At 51.1% G+C, this 18,880-nt stretch overlaps 5 protein-coding genes across 5 annotated transcripts; 3 read left to right on the forward strand and 2 right to left on the reverse strand.

The window, feature by feature from the left end:
- The first annotated feature begins 19 nt into the window (after nucleotides 1-19).
- Nucleotides 20-1,346, forward strand: P152DRAFT_505577 (putative 40S ribosomal protein S27). The gene is made up of 4 exons (XM_033682443.1): nucleotides 20-207; nucleotides 960-1,051; nucleotides 1,106-1,211; nucleotides 1,263-1,346. Exons 1-4 carry the CDS (start codon nucleotides 201-203, stop codon nucleotides 1,337-1,339), a joined length of 282 nt encoding a protein of 93 aa, XP_033537423.1. The 5' UTR covers nucleotides 20-200; the 3' UTR covers nucleotides 1,340-1,346.
- Nucleotides 1,347-2,019: 673 nt separating this feature from the next.
- P152DRAFT_390589 (4A/4B type thioredoxin-like protein) lies at nucleotides 2,020-2,515 on the forward strand (the record flags this gene model as incomplete). Its single annotated transcript, XM_033676046.1, has 2 exons — nucleotides 2,020-2,425; nucleotides 2,490-2,515. 2 exons carry the CDS (start codon nucleotides 2,020-2,022, stop codon nucleotides 2,513-2,515), a joined length of 432 nt encoding a protein of 143 aa, XP_033537424.1.
- Nucleotides 2,516-4,183: 1,668 nt separating this feature from the next.
- On the forward strand, nucleotides 4,184-5,613 carry P152DRAFT_479661 (uncharacterized protein; the record flags this gene model as incomplete). Its single annotated transcript, XM_033681729.1, has 6 exons — nucleotides 4,184-4,296; nucleotides 4,351-4,530; nucleotides 4,580-4,964; nucleotides 5,015-5,135; nucleotides 5,189-5,460; nucleotides 5,518-5,613. 6 exons carry the CDS (start codon nucleotides 4,184-4,186, stop codon nucleotides 5,611-5,613), a joined length of 1,167 nt encoding a protein of 388 aa, XP_033537425.1.
- A 133-nt stretch (nucleotides 5,614-5,746) lies between these two features.
- P152DRAFT_511881 (Las1-domain-containing protein) lies at nucleotides 5,747-7,683 on the reverse strand. Its single transcript, XM_033682728.1, has 4 exons — nucleotides 7,481-7,683; nucleotides 7,207-7,349; nucleotides 6,479-6,937; nucleotides 5,747-6,416 (listed from the first exon to the last, which is right to left on the reverse strand). The coding sequence occupies exons 1-4, from the start codon at nucleotides 7,604-7,606 to the stop codon at nucleotides 5,810-5,812; spliced, it is 1,335 nt and encodes a 444-aa protein (XP_033537426.1). The 5' UTR covers nucleotides 7,607-7,683; the 3' UTR covers nucleotides 5,747-5,809.
- Nucleotides 7,684-8,378: 695 nt separating this feature from the next.
- P152DRAFT_471185 (uncharacterized protein) lies at nucleotides 8,379-11,058 on the reverse strand (the record flags this gene model as incomplete). Its single annotated transcript, XM_033681035.1, has 2 exons — nucleotides 8,379-9,689; nucleotides 10,996-11,058. 2 exons carry the CDS (start codon nucleotides 11,056-11,058, stop codon nucleotides 8,379-8,381), a joined length of 1,374 nt encoding a protein of 457 aa, XP_033537427.1.
- Between the last annotated feature and the right edge of the window lie 7,822 nt (nucleotides 11,059-18,880).

The following is an 18,880-nucleotide window of genomic DNA, read 5'->3' on the forward strand; positions in this document are numbered from 1 at the left end:
ATTTAGAATTTCCGCTTACTAATATTCGTACGAATAATATTCGCATTATTCGTAATTATTCGTAATTATTCGTAATTATTCGTCCATCTCTGAAGCTATTTCCATGTATCTCGCATCGGAGAGATGGTCGACAGAGAGCTTTGAGCTGGGGTCACTTGGCTTGCTGAATCGTCAGGAGTGATCAATTCGACGCTATTGATATGCTTTGTATCTCTTAGAGCTCAAATCCTCCACATCGTGTTCGGGTAAACAAAAGTCGCGACTGCTGGGCATTCACTCATTGGCTCGGCTTTTGCCGAATAAGTCTTGGCATTATTTACGAATATTCGCGAATAATACGAATAAAACGTCTCAAAACTTAGTCGAATACGAATAATCGTTCAAGAGGAAAAGTCGAATACGAATAGCCAAAATCCTTATTCGTGTCCAGCCCTAGCCATATTCATAAATCACGTCGCTCCATTCCATCATTCTTGTCGGTTAACTAAACTCAGTATTAAGCCAACTTGCACTGGTGGTGACTGTAGTGTCGAGTGTAGTGGTGAGTGGTGAGATGTGGCGTCGCAACGATTCGCTGGGATTCGGTTATGCGACCGCCGCACAGACCATCACCACAACGGCTGACTAACCACACGGCTAGCGAATTTCTGCAACTCCTCATTTGACATCTGGACACCGCCCAATTTCTACAATTTCCCTCCTCAGGACCGTCATCCGCACCACAGCTCCATCGATACTTCATCCACCCGACCGATATACCAATTTCCAATTCAAAAGCGAAGTAATCGAAAGATCTACCAGCTGTCAAGATGGTAAGCGTCCTTGATTGTCATCGGTGGCGAGGAGAGTTGCACACGACCTAGTTTGCTGCTCTGCACACACGATCGGCTGTATTGCGAGATGCATCAGGTCGATGGACATCAGCAAGACATTACTTGACCATCATGGAACTTTTGAAGATCACCCGGCTGACCCAACTTTACTTCAGGTTCTCGCAGTTGACCTCCTAAACCCTTCCCCGGCCGCCGAAGCCAAGAAGCACAAGCTCAAGGTACATCCACCGCCAGTTCACGATCTCGGAGCATCCTATTGACCCGCCATATAGACTCTTGTCCCTGCGCCTCGATCCTTCTTCATGGACGTCAAGTGCCCCGGCTGCTTCACCATCACCACCGTCTTCTCACATGCTCAAACCGTCGTGGTCTGCGCTGGTACGAACCACCCCTCATGAAACCCGCGTTCGGATACTGATGTTCATCTAGGCTGCTCACAAGTTCTCTGCCAGCCCACCGGTGGCAAGGCCCGATTGACCGAGGGCTGCTCGTTCCGACGAAAGTAGATGTGCGAAGTCATGGTTGAATGAGCTTCGGGTGGCGGAGGCGCAATAGACGAGGCGATTACGGACGACCGCAAAAGCGAAACCACTTGTGGATACCTCGAGAGCAATGGGCAAAACATCATCACGCAAATTCGGGAATACATCTTTGCATGATCGTTATTCGGTGGGGGAACACACCATGATGCATTTCCATGAGCGTCGTTTTGGGCGTAATGACGGAAATGTTATGTACCATTATGGGACGACGCTATGCCAGGCCCATTATTATTATCATTAAGTTCAGTGAGGTTCGATGGTATTAGGGATCGGGAAAAGTCAAGATGAACAAACCAATGTTCTGGATCTCCTGCAAGTGGATCGTGATAGTGATATCAGCGTTGACAATATATGCTTCGTCAAGCCGGAACACTCGCCCAACGTCATGCAATGCAATATTGATAACCTAGTTCATCTACCAGTATCGATCATTGAAGTCATATTCCCAGCTTTTGTAACTGAACCTGAATCCGGTGTATTATTAGACTCGTGTCCTATGAATCCGGAACACATATCACGTGACTGTCTCGTCCAAGGCTTCCACTCTTTCTCTCACGATCCAGATATCCAAACATTTCAACCCGTCATAAGGAATCGTCCAAACCGATAATCTCACCAGCGACAGAAACGCCTTCCATATCAACATGGGTTCCGTCGTCCTCCCCCATCTCGTCAGCGGCTGGCACGTCGACCAAGCCATCCTCAGCGAAGAAGAACGTCTCGTGGTGATCCGCTTCGGCCGTGATTGGGACCCCGACTGCATGCGGCAGGACGAGATGCTCTACCGGATCGCCGACCGTGTGAAGAACTTCGCGGTGATCTACCTCTGCGACATCGACCAGGTGCCGGACTTCAGCAACATGTACGAGCTGTACGACCCGATGACGATCATGTTCTTCTGGCGGAACAAGCACATGATGTGTGATTTTGGGACAGGGAATAATAATAAGTTGAATTGGGTGCTAGAGGATAAGCAGGAGTTGATCGATATCATCGAGACGATTTATCGAGGGGCGAAGAAGGGGAGAGGTTTGGTAGTTAGTCCGAAGGGTACGTGATTGGATTTCCTTCGTCGATATGCCGGCCTTGGAGCAGGATGCTAACTAGGATATAGACTATTCCACACGATATAGATACTAGAGACACCCTCTCCATCTCTGGATATCCGATTCCTCAACGTTACGCAGTTACGCAGTGCCGGGGGGGCAGAGGACATGGGTTCACGCATGGCGCGATTGGCGTTCTGAAGTCTTAAGTATGGCAACGCCGTTCACGGAGTTCGGATCTAGACATACTCAATTCAATTGATTGTTATACAGGAATAAGCCAACCTTTTCCGTTCTTCGTCCTTTCCACGACTGTTGCTCGTCCACGACTGATATCTATGGTCTCCTGAGGTTCTCGGCGTCACCCGGGGCTTAGCCACCATCAGATGCTAACATGAGCGGCAGATTCTGCAAGTTTGCGACTGCTACTCGCCTTGAGTGTAAGGATCTTTTGTTTTGCCAATCCTGTTCGATGAACGTGTGAAACCTTCTCTGCTGGCTTGTTACCAGGCTCCGATTGCATCTCTCCACGTCAACATGCGAATGGTCGATGAGCTAATAAACAGACGTCCTCTCCCACCTTGCCCCGGGGCCGATCTACGCTCTTCAGCCTTGCGGATCTAGGCTCCGTTTTAGGAGATCTAGCGACATGTGCCGGACGGACAGACAAACCGTTCTGCGACTATGCAGCCCAGAAAACAAGCAAAAGCTTAGTACATGATACCTTCCGCCTGTTTTATGGTCGAAGCTCTTGAATGCAGTCTTGTCCGACTCTTAATTGACTTGGCAGTACTACGTAGTAGATTTGAACAAGGGAGGGATTCAAGTATTCAACCTCTGGCCATGAATATGAAACATTCCATTATCAAACACCGAGGTATCTCTATATGGTTAACTATATGGTAAGCCAATTAATATATATAACGACCTACGTCCACGCGATCTCGGTTTGATGTTTTCGGATATATTATTTCCACTTTTGATACAGAGTCCATCCCAGTCTGTCCATGTTTGCTCAACACTCCTATCTCTCAAAGCTGTTGTCTCACCATATCTACGTGGATAGTTTCTTTCTTGAATAAACTAGCGTTCGATGCGACTGGCTTTCGGGACCGGGACGCATCCTTGATCTTGTCTTTCTGTGGCCAGCTGCTCGCCGCGTGGGACATCGCTCGCCCCATCATCAGCAGTCGAGACGCCAACCAGTGGGGAAGATATTGCTATCAATTTCTTCTATCCCAGATGTGCAAATCCACTTCCGCCTCGCCACGTCGATCGGCCTCTGATATGAGCGCATCCCGCAATGCTTGTTCTCCTCACTCAAGGGCACTTCTTCCTCGGGATAATTTATCTCCAACTGCCCCGTCCAACGGACCAATTGAGGACTGTGTTTCTCCTCCACGCATCATCGTATCAGCATCCGTCGCCTCCTCTCGCTTCAATATATTTCCTCCGTTCCGTATATGGGGTGGATAGGCTTGCCAAGCCCGCCTTCCTTGTGGAGGTAGATATTGGCTTCGCTTGGCATAATAAGCTTGACTCCGGCCAAGCCCCGTATCTGGACCTCGTCGTGGATAGTCGACGATCGGTGGAAGATCATGAGAGACGTAATATATGTATAAGAGCGTTCTTCAAAAGTTCCATGGTGTCGCTTGCCAACACTCATTTTCGTCTCATACACGTTTGAGGCTGTCCATTCGCTCCTTTCTACGACAGTCTTTCGTTGACCTTTTGCTGAAGCGTGCTATTTACAATTTCCACGATGAAGTTCTTCGTGGGGTCTGTCTTGGCCGGTTGTGCCTTGGCTCAGACCGTCGCGCCAGCCGGTACCGAGCTTCCGGGAACTGCAGTAATGCCTCGCTTGGAAACCCAAGAGTATGTTGAATTGTATGCCAATTCCCACGCTTGTAGCTAAGTCTGGTACCCAAGCATTATCGATGGAGGCACCCGAAAGACTATCAAACACGGCCCCTGGGTCATGCCGGCCAACAAGATGACCACCAAGACGGTCCGCGGTGAGCCTCCGTGCACGAGCTGTTACATCACCGCGATTCAGGCGAAGATCAGCTTCCTGGACGGCAAGGAGGCGAACGCGGATCAGGGCGCCTGGTGAGTTCCTCGATTTTCGGGAGTGAATTGCAGACTTATCATAAAATAGGCTCCATCATATCACCCTCGGCAAAGGCCTTTCCATGTTCTGGGCGGCCGGAAACGAGCGTCCCACGCTAAGACTGAACAGGAAGCATAAGTATGGCCTCGATCTGGAAGGCTCTACTAGTGCTGGCGGTGGATTCGCTGGCCTTGGGGCTGGCCTAACGTCTGCGGGAGGCAGTGGTGCCGCCGGTGGATCTGGGGGTCTATTGAGCGGCCAAGGTAGTTTGTTCGGAAAAGGCAGGGCCGCGAAGCGCCAGCTTGGCTTGTCCAGTGGTCTTTTTATCATGGCGGATTTGATGAGCATGGCTGCTGAGGACATGCAGGTGACGTTGGATATTACGTATGAGTGGGTGCCGAAGACGAACACGGAATACAAGGGAGCCAAGATGGTGGGTCATCGGATTCCACGCCCCTGGCGCCAATCGCTGACTTCGTCAAGGAATGGCTAACTGTCGGCGAGCCCAAGGCTCGTGAGGGAACTTACAAGTTTGATAGCCAGAAATGGACCGCCCCATGGAGTGCAGAGCTTCTATACGCCATCGGCCATATGCATGACGGAGGTACGAGCCAACCTTCCCCCATCCCTAGAAATCTACTCACTTCCTCAATCTAGCCACCCACTCTTCCCTCTTCCTCGACAACAAGGAAATCTGCCGCTCTATCATGTACTACAACGCCCGCGATGGCTATGGCGGCGCGGCCGGCGAGGGTCACGGCCACGACATGGAAGGCATGGACACCGGCGCGGCGGAGCACTCGCACCGCCGCCGTGACCGGATCGCCCGTGCGGATAACGCCAAGCGAGACGGACCGTCGCATCTGTCGGATCCGGGTGTGTGCGAGAATTTTGGGGCCGTTCGAACTGGTCAGAAGCTGCGGATGGAGGTAAGTTGATGGTTGACGTAGTTTGGTGGTGGATATGGCCGTGCTGACGTTGTTTAGGGGTGGTATGACACGGCAAAAAATCCGCTGATGGGACATAATGGGGAGCTGGAGGACTTGATGGCCAATATGCGTGTGTACATGGGCCCAACCTAAAATTTAGGATGGTGCTAGGGATGGCCGTTGCGTGGCGAAAGATAGGAGTGTGGTCCCTTGTTACGTCTAATGGGCCGCAGGTACATATGTTGAATCATAGACCTCGAACTCCATCAATTATGTCCAAGCATTTCGGAAAGAAACAGTATTTGAACTTCTAGGGTATCGCAGTCAAGTCCGCTATGTGGCCGCACATTCATCTACATCGCCGTTTCCATCCTACACCGCCATCTGAGGTTCTCTCCGAAACGTACAGTGATTTGTCTGTACGGGTACTCTCCCTGGTATCCTCCAGGTGATTCAACTCTTCAAACTGCCTCTTTCGCCTCGCCACCGAGCACTTCACCTTCTTCTCCCATTGATCGCCACCATCCTTCCCCGGTTCTCCGCTGACAACAGCCAGCGCCTCGTCCAACAGAGCGCGCCAGTACTTCCGCTCGCCCTCCCGGGCCGTCTTCAGTATGCCGTCCGTGAGCACCGTTGCCCAAGGGTTCACAGCATTGAGTACACATTCGCTTAAGGTCAGCTCGACAACCGACCGAACTTCTTCCTTGGGGAGTGTCTCTCGGGTAGCCTTGCACGAGGGGTGGGTAAGGATGAAGAGAAGCCAGGCTGCGACGGCTTGTCGGAAAGGATCTAGACATGGGTCGAGGGATGAGAACAGCTGTTCGAAGAGTAGGCTGAGTGCATGCTTGGTAAATGTCTCCAGGAATTGATATGAGTGTGATGATCGGGTCGGAATGCAGAGACTAGTAAGAAGAGGTGACCAGAGGTGGAAAGCACCTGTGAGAGGGTCATTCCAACTATCATCGGCGTGTTAGTAGGTTGCCCAAATTGTAAGAGTGTTTCGAGTCATTCAATTTACCTTCGGTTTGCCGGGATAAGCATCTTCTCTTGGAACAGCGCTTCAATCAGAGCCTGCCTCCCCGAGTAGGTCTCCAGCCATGCCAGACACCTTGTAACTGTTTCAGGTGTCCCCGTTCCACTCCCGGTTTTCTGAGATGAGTTCTTTTTCACCTCCGCGATCCGAGCATTTCGATACGCCTTCAAAGAACTCTTCACCTCCTCGGCCAGCCGCCCGCCATGGACTGGCACATGTCGCTTCTGTGGCGTGAGGACTGGTTCCTCCAGCTTCTTCCAGAACTCATGCCAGAGCCAATCGAGGGCTTTCTCAAGCGCTGGAAGTAGCAGGGTGGTGGGTGGCATCTCGTGGTGGGCGATTCGATTCCGGAGGAAGACGAGGTTTCTTGGAAGACCGGTTCGGATTGCCGCGCTGAGGAGTGGCATATGGGGTGCATAATTGTCGCAGGTAGTTGTGACAACACTGTAATTGATTATTAGACGGTGCCGTTCTCGTGATTTATGGCTTTCATGCGGAATATTGGATGTGGGGGGCCATCCATTTCGTCTCTTCCCATGGCCCGTCCCCCCTGTGTTCCCTTTGAGAGATCGGGACGGGAGCAACCGATATAATCATTCAACTAAAAGGGGATGACCATGGCGAAGGATGGAAGAAGGATTCTACCGCGTGATGGACAGTTCGGCGGCCGGACGGTATGTTTTAAATCTTTAACAGCAGGACCGCAAACTTACCGATGCAGGGCAAGGGCAAGCATGGACTTCTTTTCATATTGATCCAGCTCCTTTTTCTCTTGCCTCAGCAGCGCATCCACCAGGATAGCCGTACATTCGACTGCAATGGGGACATTTCGGCCGCAGTATTCATAGATTTGGACCTGTTGATATCAGCCTGGATTCAACCATAAGGAAGACCGAAGTTGAACGCGAATTGATCAAAATCATTTCATCCCGAGCCGTAAGACATCATTCAAGCTTTAAACTCGACATAGAATGGATATAAACTTACGGTCTCGACGGCATGAGCCTTAGCGGCGCGGGCATCACCGCCTGCACGGTTTGCGGTGAAGAATTCATCACGAAGAACCAGCAGCTCTTCGAAAGACTCGAAAGCGGTTGCTTCCCGATATACCATTGTCAATTATGTTATAAGAATGCCTTCATATCCTCGACAAGTAAATAGTACAGATACTTGATGTAGTTGTTTTGCAGTTGGACGTGGGTGTGAAATTCCAAGTTTGGTGGCAATATCGGGCCAGATCGATGGGGAACCAACCTCCAATGAGAACTCACAATCCACCTATTTACCTGTTTTGGCGGTATGAACTCGCTGACACCCAAATTCCGGCATTGTATGTCTGCTTTTAAATGCGATATAGAGAAAACCACTGTCAATTCATTTGAAGCCCCTAGAATATTCAATGAGTGGGAGGAATTGGAGCCTAGATCTGTGCGGAGTTCCCATAACATCCAGAAAGGAATCGTTATCATTGTCCCCCTACACGACACAACCAAGTCGAGAGTAGGAGACATTAGCCCCATCGATCCAAACACATGGACTACCATAATCAACGGGTGTAGGTCGAGGGCTGCTCCTCGCAGAGAGACATGGTTTCACATCAGAGTATCGTGGTAATGAACTCAACAAACTGGTCTCGATGAGCCACTACCCTTCCGCAAATATCAAGCAGTATGAAAGGTATATGCACTTGTGTAAGATTCAGAACAAGGCGGATGTTGCGGTCAGTTCATCTCATTCAAGACACCATTGATGGCTCTCGGGTATGCTCTATAATACAACCAATCATAAGGGCGTTATCTAGATCTATGTCATAAACCAGGTTCGTCAATTATAACTGCGTCCTGACGCATCCCCGCGTATCAATCCAATCCAGCAGACATCCACGTCAAGCCCAATGCCCATATCGACGCACATCGATTACATCTCCCCCGCGCTGGCGCCCTTCAGGCTGCCAACCTCTCAAATCCCTCTCCCACCACTCCCCTCCCACCACCCCGACTTTCCCGCCATCGCCCGTCACCACCACGTCTTCCTCGTCAAAGAAAAACGACTGCCCAGACATATTCGTTGGAATCTCGCCGGCCACCAAGTGCTGCAGTGCAGGATCCAGTGCCGTCTCCTGGGGCTTCTGCATTCTGGACACTCCACCCCCTATTCTAGCCATAGTGTTCGCCTGAGCCATGGTCGCCATCGACATTTGCGACATCCAGGGCGCATCGTCTGGTGTCAGTGTGGCTTTCTGCTCGAGTTCGGCCACGCTAGAGTCGGAGGCAGTGGAACCGGTCGCATCGTTCTCGACGTCCGCAGGGTTATCGTCGGCGTCCGCATCGGCCATCTCCGAATCGTCGCCGTCGCTCGAGGGGGCGGGCTCGAATGTTTCGGCGAGCTTGAGGCCTTTGCCCGTGATGGAGTGCAGGTCGGAGAATAAGGAAGCCACGGCATTGGGTGCGTCGTACAGGCCCATGCCAATGAGTTCATCGGAAGGCTTGCGTGATAATGACGGATGAGGTGAGGAGGTACGGTCCTGTTGATTTTTCTGTTCGACTCTGTCATGAGGTGATATGTGCGCTTCGGAATGCAAGTGTTGAATGGGTAGACAGTCGATACGAGGGTGGGAGCGGGGGTGGGTGAAAGGTTCCCTTTTAGAGGACGGATGGTTCCAAGTGCGAGAGCGGTATGAAGAGGTCTCGACCGCCGAATGTGGGTGCCGACGGAGACCATGATAAGGGAGTGGTTCAGAGGGAACACACGATTGGCGCCAGGTGTCGATATCTCTGGCAGATCCCGCCGGACCTTGGCGTTGGAGGAGCCCCAGGTTCTCATTCGTGAGGCTTGCGATGTTGGGGACTCCTACAGCATAGTCCGCAGCGGTTTGGTCCGCAAATTCCTGTTGTTGCCGATAAACTCCAGGGGCAGATGGTCTTTCTTGCATGGGCGTATGACCCAGGTTCGTAGTTGGATGCCAGCTCAATGGTCTCGACGAAGCTGGTCGAGGCGCCGGGTGGAGGGTGATGGCGCCCTGGTCATCACCAAATATGAACCGGTAATGTTCTTCGAGTCCTCCATACTGCTTTGACGATACGGTCGTCCGTCGCTTGTCAAGGACTCTCGGACTGCTTTGGATGCTTCGAGATTTCTCGATACCATTGGGTCGAGCTGAATGGGAGAGAGACCCGCGGGAATACCGCCGTATATTCTGAGTTGATGACATTCAGTAATGATGGGATCACACCAGGAGTTGGACTAATGGTGATGGGAGGGAGGGAGAAGGATATGGCAGGATATATGGCTTTATTCTCAGCACATGATCAATAGGTCCGAGGTGAGGGCTGATGTCCCATATAGGGTCCGAATGATCCCACGTAATGAAGTGGGATATGAAGAGGACTCGGATGACGGGATGATGTATAAAAAGGAATGGTCAACTCCGATCCGCTAGGGATGCTCCGAACCAGATAAACGTGGTGAAGCGCAATCTACTAATGACTGGGTCAAAGGAAACGACTCAAACGATGGGTCTGAGCACGGCAAGCTTGATATTAGGGGCCCTTTATGGATAAGGAAAAGAATATGGAAAACAATATCAGCCATTCGGGCATTAATGAAAAGGGACTTTGGGACAAAGTGTGGGTATAAACCTAGACCCCGTTCCTCAGCTCCGTGGCACGGGCAAGGGCAAGGAGAAGAATGGATGCTGGGCGGTGTTAGTTCAGACTTCACAAACGGGACAGGATGAGCAAGGAAATTGCAGCAGGCTCGATCCTGAGCATCGACAAACCCGTGTGAACCGTTAGAGTTCGTGGGCGGCGGGATGCCGCCGGTGTTGATGCGATGGAACGAATAGTCAGGATAGACCACGGTGAAACTAGCGAGGTCCAGTGCCTGATGGACGTTGTCATTGTCGCACCCCTGGGCTAGGATCCGGACCACTTTACTTCCAGCGGTTGCTAAGGGTGCGGACGGGCTGAGGTCTATTACGGGTGTGGATGTGTTGCGTCAGGGTTATGCATGTGTGAGCGGGAAAGTGGGAGGAAACAAGAGAAGTATGAAGAGACAAGGTGCGTGCGTGGAGCGGGTAGTGTTGCATGAAGAGGGGCTGTGACATTCGGAGTCGTGAGCCATTGAGCTCGGAGAGTGGAGAAGAGACAAGAGACGATCAGACGACGAAGGAAAGGCGTGGACAGGCCTCACAGGACTGGATGAGAGGGTCAAATGCTCCAAGAGTCAAAGCATGGTGTGCCGTGCCGATGGTGACAGGGCCTTAACGAAAAGGAAACGAAACTGAAAGTCAGGGATGGTGCTACCTTGAAAGTAGTGCTGTAGTTACAAAGCCGCTTGGTCCACCGGTCGACAAAGGCTAAACATCTGGCAAGTGGCAGGAAAAGAAAAAGGCTGTAGAGGGGCTGGCAATCGGTTTCGGTGGTCCGCTGAGAATAGCTGCAGGAAGGGGGGAAGGATTGGGTGCAGGCGGATGTAAAATTGGCGACCTGGGATCAAATCACGCTTGGCAGGCCGAAGGCCTGAATCTGAGGGGCGACGAAAAAGGCGGGGCCGTCCATGACCATCTTCGTGTTCTCGGTCCTGAGTCCTGGCGAGGACGTTGGTTCAAGGTCATGGGGAAATGGAAAGGAGGGATGAAGGGCCGAGCGAATCACGAACCATCGCCGGGTCTGGCATCATAAAACGCTCAAACCCATCAAAGGAAGCAAAAGCGGTCAAAGGAGCCGGTTAGCGCTATCATGGCTCGATCGCAAATTCCCAAGGGCTCAAGGAGGCGAAGGCGCCAGTCGGCCAGTCGGCCAGTCGGCCAGTCCTCCAGCCGTGTCATGATGGGGGTTTCCTCATTTGTTGAATGGGAATTGATTGACGTCTGACGATGAATGGAAATCCAGGGGCCCTTGTGGAGCAATGAGCAAAGGACTACACGCTGCAGGTCAGCAAGGTCCATCAAAAGGAAAGGTGTGCACTGTGGGTTGTGGACTTGTGGAATGTGGTCCCATGGACCATGGATAACATGCTGCTGCAACGAAGATGCGTCCGGCAGACGAGGACCAGTACCAAACACGGATAGATCAGGGGACAGGTAGCCGGCGCGACTCCGGGATATTGCTGGAGTGTAGACTGAAGACTCTGATTAGAGAAGATGCTTTGACACCCATCATGATAAACCACAAGGCCGCAACGGAACCTAGCATGGAACGACCGGCATCAGCCAGTCACCTGTTTGGCGAGGAGGCCGGGAAGAATCCGACAAGCCAAAGAAATTATTGAACAGCAAGGAGCCAAGGACTTACCGAGTAAGGTGGTGCATCAAAGTACGTTAGCCGCATGGGCTTAACGGCGCCACCGTTTTAACCAATCATGCCATGCCGAAATGCCTAGTTGGATGGTTTTTGGGTGAGGGGGCGGCGATCTTGCATCGGAACCGTGGGACTGGGGATAGAAGATACATGTACGAGACTCTAACGAGAGGCATGGTCGGCTTAAGCCTCACAGGCTGGCGTTTCGGGAAGAGAGCCATTTCTGAGTCGCATTTGCACCACCGGTAATCCACCATCCTGCTCAATTTGCCTATAGCCCCATACCCCCGCCGGCGCCGCCATCCATCCAAAGGCCAAAGTCCTTCTGAGTTCTGATCTGCCTCTCGGTCCCTCCCCAGTTAGTATCATCACGGTGTCCACTCTACGTATAGAGTGGCCAGAGCGGGACCTTTTCCAGCCGACGGGATCCTGCTGGCGGCTACCCACTCCCGGTCGGGCAAGCCCTGTGCCAAACTGCCAATGCAGGACGCGTGCACTAATATTGGTCCTTTACACAATTAGCGTCAATTACATGGTAGTGGCTTAATGGGTGATGGATCAGCATTTGGGCATGCGATGCCCATGGTCTAGCAGGGACATGCGGTTGCCTTCGCGTGTTCCGCCGCGTCCCATCAATTCCATGTCCCAATTTTGGCTCAGCCGCAGCCCCAGTTCGGGTCCACAAGAGCAGGCTTCCAGAACCGCCGAGTAGAGAATCACGGTCCAACGGGTTGCTGATGCACCGAACCGTATGGAGGACTTTGATTTGAATATCGTATTGCATTGAAATTGACAGGGTACGGAGTGCAATTGTGCTGCCTGCGTCGGTGCTCCAAGATGTGAGATGAAGCCCGTGGCCAAATGAAGCGAAAGTTATTGATCATTTATCTGGACCGCAGGAGCCGGAGAGCTTGTGTAGCGTGTCAGGTTTGCAACAAGCCCAAGACAATCGTAATTGCTCGGGTCGCCGGCCAGAACGCCTTGAACCTTTGATGCGGAGCCTCGTGAAAGAAATGCCATTTTTGGCGAACAGCCGGAGAAGATCTTTCTTTCCTTCACACTAATAATCAGTGATGAGGTTGAACTGTCCTGTATTACTGCGCTTCCGTGAAAACCACAAGACGTATTCCGTGTTTGTGTCAGCAATCCGCTTAGCACAGTAGCAGCACCATCTCACGACTCACGTCACATCGCTCAAGCATGACAGCCCGTCTCGTCGATCTTTTCGTACAAATGAAACGTAGGCTCAGTCAGAACTTGGAACTTGGAATTGAAAATTGAAAGCTTTTGATGGAGAATTACCTCGACTAACAGAGAAATCCTCCAGAAAGCGCCACCATCCACGGATGCTTCAAGTTTTAGTACCCACTACACTTTGACTGTTAAGAGACATGCATGTGGGATGCAAGCGATCAACTCAAGTTCCTGTGGACTGTGCAGACAATCTGAATCTTCGTCGGCTTCGGCGCCTTCAGGCCCTCAGGCCTTTAGCAGACCGCAGTGTAATACAAAGTATCTTCACTTTGGTCTACTGGAGACAAGTCAGCCAATCCCGTGCGGTGACGGAGTACAGGCATCTGAATGCCGCAGCCCGCAAACCTTTCAGTCAAGCAGGAATAATTCCTGGTGGTGTGGCGCTCATCAGTGGCCCTGCCGTCTGCTGAGGACATCATCCTCTGATATGGAGGCTCGGGGAGAGTTTACGGACCGCGATCTCTGTTTGCAACCCTTAAAACCCCAGTTTATGATAATTGCCTAGGTTTCAAATATTGCTTGGAGCCTTGAACGCCACCTTCGCGCTTTGGGTGACTCACAAGTATCGTAAGTGACACGCTTCTCGTCGATCGCTATTATCTGGCCAACCTGATGCTGCTTGTCGGGGAACGTACTTGTCGGCCCAGTTGTCTCGGTTAGCATGGGATAGCCTTGTCTGCGCCGTGCTCATGGTTCGGTTGGATGTCAGGTGTTTAACCTCAATTGGATAACTCCGATATTATACCTAGGTGCATGGAGGGTGGATGCAGATTGCGGAGGATCTGATACAGGTCTGCCGCAATGTCGCGTATGACAGTCACACTGCTCGATCCCTTCCTGCTTTTCCTGCGTGGCTGTCTAGTTAACGTGGCACATGTTTCGGTAGAGACATAGTCACTTCGACCCTGCAAGTTGTACAGGTTTGCACAGGTGATAGCATGCTCCATTGGCCTCAGGAGACGATGATATTGACGCCTCGTAGGACCCGTTGGCCCTTCTGGAAAGAACCGAGATCATTCGACTAAACGAGTCGACGGAGTCATCCGTTCGCACGCTTGCATCAAATAGTTTGTTGGCGCCTGTCTTCCGTCTTGGGAGATGGTTTCCCTACCGGAATTTAGCGTCTTTGTAAGGTTAGAGTGCTAATATTTCCAATTCATTGCACATCTGCACGGCTTCGCAGTTACAAGGATGTGGAAAATGGAACCGCCGTTGAAACTCAAATGCCTAGAACAAATGTCTTCAATCTCGATGAAGCTGCAATGATCGACAATTAAGTTGGCCAAGCCACAGGGATCAGTAGATGGACGCCTTCTGGAGTTTGGGCATATTATGGTCACTGGTGATAGTCGGCGTGTCCGGTTGTGGTCTCAATTCGACGAATGATGCTTGAGAAAACTAGCCGCATATATCAAGAGTTCTAGCCACTGGGGCAAACAGGTTTGACTTTTGAGGCATGTCCACGCGGCAAAATGAACGGAGAGCAAGGGTTGTCGTTCCCGCGGACTAGAAATGTCCTAACAGCGATCATCGGCGGTCGGTGGGGTATTCAGATTCAGATATGTCTGTATTCTACGTAGTGGATACCCGGTAGGGGGGCTTGGAGTATCAGAGATCTAATCACCCACGTACGGGTAAGCGGGAATTATGGTTGGAAACCTGGCGGGACGCATGACGCCCCAAGCATTCGACATGCTGACGATGGTTCTCGTTTATGGACAGCGGCGTCGTAACACGAAAATAGGTTCGACAATAATAGCGGCATGTAAACAGATCCTCGGATGTGGCTCTGTGCTGCTAATTTGCCAAAGGAAAACGCAAGTCCGAAGCCTGCTTTCTGTGTGCGAGTTCATGTCATACGCTGGTCTGAAGCATCGAGATTCCTGCTTCGCATAAAATTGCGACTCGCATGGCTGGATCTGTGTGGCCACGATTTCTGCGAGTTGATTGACGCCACATCTTGCTTTTCCTCTTCTGACCCCCTGGCATGTTCGGGAGAGGGCAGAAAGCGGGACATCCGGGGCTAGGAGTGCCAGGATCTGGGATGTGGGCCCAAAGGAACAACAATCAGACAAATATTCACACAATAGAATCCCGGTCCACTGGGGTATTAAGCGATGGGCATGCAAGGAATGGATTTTCGGTCGTTTCGGTGGCCAAGCGTGCAATATCCCATGTCGCGCCTCTCCCATGGAACACTCGTGGTTGGATGGGATCATTAGACCCCGTCCCAGATGTCGAAGTCCGAACAGGGCAAACATTCTGGGCGTCTGGTCCCTCAGCACGCCATTCGTCGATTCAAAGCCTTCGGAGTCTTGAGCATCGTGTGCCATCGAGGTTTGAACACAATCAGGGTATGTAAAGTGATCCAGAACCGAGACAGGATTCAGAGAAATATCAATAAAAATGCAAGGGAGCCTATTTCAGCTAAAGCATGTCGGGTAAGCATGTAGGGATTTCAAGCACCCTTCGACCCTCGGTCTATTACTTAGGTATCCGGCCCTAAGTCCAGTCGTCCTGCAGATCGTTTCATACTGTTGCTTTGTGGATGTGTCGCTTTGAGGCTTTTAGCCTTTAGGAGGGACTTCGCGAGCAAGGTGGACTCCAGATGATCTGCTCGAAGCCGTCTGATTTTGTGGCTTCCGAACATCTCCGGCTTTCAAACTGTACTACCCCGCGAGAGCGGAGTGCAGTGTTCAGTAGAACATCACACTCTACAGTTTGTCTTCGGCTCATGTTGTAGGCTTGTCACCGTCTATCCGATCCACAAGTGAACGAATAGTTTTTTCAACTTGCAAGTTGCAGCCATGCGATGGTGTCGGCCTTTTTTGTGTCTGTCGCCCCACGCCAATATTGATAATCCCGTTGGCTGGACCGAGTCATATGAGTAATGAGAGAGAAGGGGCTCAAAGTTCAAACTCGGCGTAAGTTAGCGCTGGATCGTCAGAGGATTCGATCTAGTCTTCCCAGAAGATCGGCTCCGAAATGAGGATTTGTTACAGGAGATTGAAGATGGGAACAAATTGCAGTGGGTGGCTGCATTTTTTAGTTCTCCCACGCCGATAATTAGATCTCAGGGTTTTGAACACCACGCCTTTCTTGTACAACCGCATCTGAAAGTTGGTCGGCTTCAATTGGTCCCGCATTAACACTGCGTATTCCCACCATAACTGGTCACTGTTGTTTCCTCAGGGAGCTGATGCGGCAAGGAGCCTTGTGGCGGAGTTCATCTGAACTAGGTAGCCCGTCCATCATCGAGAAGCCAGTTACTAATATCTATATTGCAGCAGGGGGCCTTGGGCAGAGGACGACTCGTTTAAAGTGACTCCAGAAGGCGGAGGAGGCTGGAACTTTGAGCGACGAGTGATGACGCATTCGGTGTGCGAGCGTGGTACCTTTCGGCCTGTGAATCTGTGAATCCGTGACTTCGTATCCTCCAGATCCCAGTAACCGTTTCAGACGGCAGATGCTTGGAACTGCCTGCCCAATTGGCAAGTGTGGGTCTAGTTTTTCCTCACAGGTGCAAATATCCTTGTCTCTGAGGCGGGCAGTTTAACTCAGTGTCTAAACCGTCCAACTATCGTCCGGGACCGTGGTTCGCGGACACCATACGCAGTATATTTATCCATATCAACCTTTTTATTGACAGTCCTGCCTTTTTGACGGGAACGGCTGACGCATCTTCGCACTTCTCGAGATCGCCGCATGAGGCGATATTACTCGGTTCTCCTTACCCCGGACTCTTCATTCAATCCCCATGCGCGATTGTTGTAAGGAGTCGTACAAGGTGCTGCATGCAATGGCAGGGCGGGCCAAGATCGCTGGGAATATCGTCCGCATTCAATATCTCCAAAGAGACTCCGGATATCGGCGTCAAGCTACAGATTGCCTGGCGCACCTCGCCTCCACTGTATCTGAAGGCCGGCCGACCACCACCAGCGCCAAAATGCTGTGCTAGGAAACGCTGTCACCGGTCGGAACAGGGAGGATGCTGAAATACGAGAATCGTGCTGACATCCTGAGGAACTTGCTTGACATGTTGCAGTCGTCTCGGCGTTGGCGTCGCCGTAGGATCCGCATGTCTCCTGAGCGCTTCCATTATTGCACAATTTCGCGGCTGGGATTAGCACTCTCCTGCGGGAGATGACTGATGAGTGTGGTGTCGGTTCTGCACTCCTGCGGACCCGAATGGAAAGAACAAGGAAGCCTTTAGCTGGGCCCCTTTGGACGAACTCGTCTAACTGACGCAACCATCTACACCTCAAGCCAACGTTACAGCCATCGCCCATCAGTAAGTTAAGCGATCAACACTGCAACCAGCAGGACCTGAAAGTTGGCATTGGCGATGGGTGACGAGTTATGATAGGTACAGGTTCACTCCTCTCCAAGCGGAGGATTGGATGGATTCAGACCAAAAATTTGATCTCCGAAGTAAAGTTCGGCCTTCGCCGGAGCAGTAGTATATTGCCGCTCCTCAGTCACCATAGGGGTGCTCCGTCATGTGTGAAGTGTGAAGGTTTTAGTGGTTCGTCTCCTTACATCATCGTCAGAACCGAAAACGGCATCGCATTATGCGTCAGGTTTCCAGGCAACACCATTTGAGTCCTTTCATTCTGTCGTCTACAATATACACCACCGACATCAGTGACCTTCAACAATCAGTGACAGTATTGTTATCATGGCAAGGAAAAATACCAGTAAGAGATGTGGGGTTTTTTAGTCGAATTGTTCGATCGAACATTGACTATTACCCCCTTTTCAACCAGTGATTGAATATAATTCTCTCGTGAGGTTTTCCAACCAACCGAATCCGAACGTTATAGGCTCATTTTGTTTATGTTTGATCATTATCAACTCTGAGTCAATGATCTTCTGCCGAGCAGTGGCACAAAACAGGGGAGCTCGATGCCCACAGTAACATTCGCTTGAAGTTTGGCAGTTACAACATACTTTACCCTATCCCACCATCTATGGCTATCCGCCCATTGTTGGTGGATTCCGTGCCTTTCGCCTCCAGAGAATAGCCTTGAACTGGCTTGGGATACCGTGGAATCAATACATGACCAAGGATTCTCAGCCTCACGATGAAGCAGAGTCCTACCAGTAACTGAACCACCGAGGAGCCTAGAACTGGCGGACGAAAGAGTCGGAACGTCATGCTTCTTGGGACAACATCGAATATGGCAGACCATGGGGATCATCAGACTGCTTTTGGCATTATTGTTGGCATCTAGGCTTTGTTGGAGAACTTTGGGTGTCGGTCAATGAACATCTTCATGACTACGGCAACATACATGATCGACAAAGGATGCATTCTACTCGAAGAGTTTGCGAGCACTTCCTACGAAAACCGGGACGGTTGTGACCATTCGGTCCTGCCGTGAGCTTGAAGTGGATCTAAGAAAGTCTGATTTGCTTGCACCACCGACCTCAGCAATAACAGGGGTTGCTGGTGAGAAGCTTCTTTAACTCGGCTGAAGAAATGGTCGATTGTTATCTGACCGAAAGGCTATCCTCGACGACAGCCGAAATTTACTCAACAGTCTACGCTATCAACGACGAAGTCTGTATACACCCCACTAAACGTCGTTCCATAAAACGATTTAGAAGGTTTCAATAACACTGATCGTAAAATCCCCTAGAGATTTGAGATTATCTATTGATCTTGTGTAGCAGAGCAAATTTACCGGCTCTTGTTAACTACTTCGTGTCTTCGAATATAGAATGCCCATATGCGATCCGCATTCCAACAGACCATCAACAGTTCTAGATCTCAAATACCACGACTGTATCACTGAAGCGAACTGTACACGCACTCGGTCCAGGTACTGAA

This window comes from Eremomyces bilateralis, assembly GCF_010015585.1.
Source record: "Eremomyces bilateralis CBS 781.70 unplaced genomic scaffold P152scaffold_3, whole genome shotgun sequence".
Classification (NCBI taxonomy): domain Eukaryota; kingdom Fungi; phylum Ascomycota; class Dothideomycetes; order Eremomycetales; family Eremomycetaceae; genus Eremomyces; species Eremomyces bilateralis.

Excerpts from the sequence above, each read along its gene's own strand:
- P152DRAFT_505577 (XM_033682443.1), top strand. Across the intron at positions 1,052-1,105 it reads CCAAGAAGCACAAGCTCAAG|ACTCTTGTCCCTGCGCCTCG; the intron begins GTACATCCACCG and ends CCCGCCATATAG. Across the intron at positions 1,212-1,262 it reads AACCGTCGTGGTCTGCGCTG|GCTGCTCACAAGTTCTCTGC; the intron begins GTACGAACCACC and ends ATGTTCATCTAG.
- P152DRAFT_511881 (XM_033682728.1), bottom strand. The coding sequence starts at position 7,606 with ATGGTATATCGGGAAGCAACCGCTTTCGAGTCTTTCGAAGAGCTGCTG. Across the intron at positions 6,938-7,206 it reads CTTGCCCTTGCCCTGCATCG|TGTTGTCACAACTACCTGCG; the intron begins GTAAGTTTGCGG and ends AATCAATTACAG. Across the intron at positions 6,417-6,478 it reads CTTATCCCGGCAAACCGAAG|TTGGAATGACCCTCTCACAG; the intron begins GTAAATTGAATG and ends CGCCGATGATAG.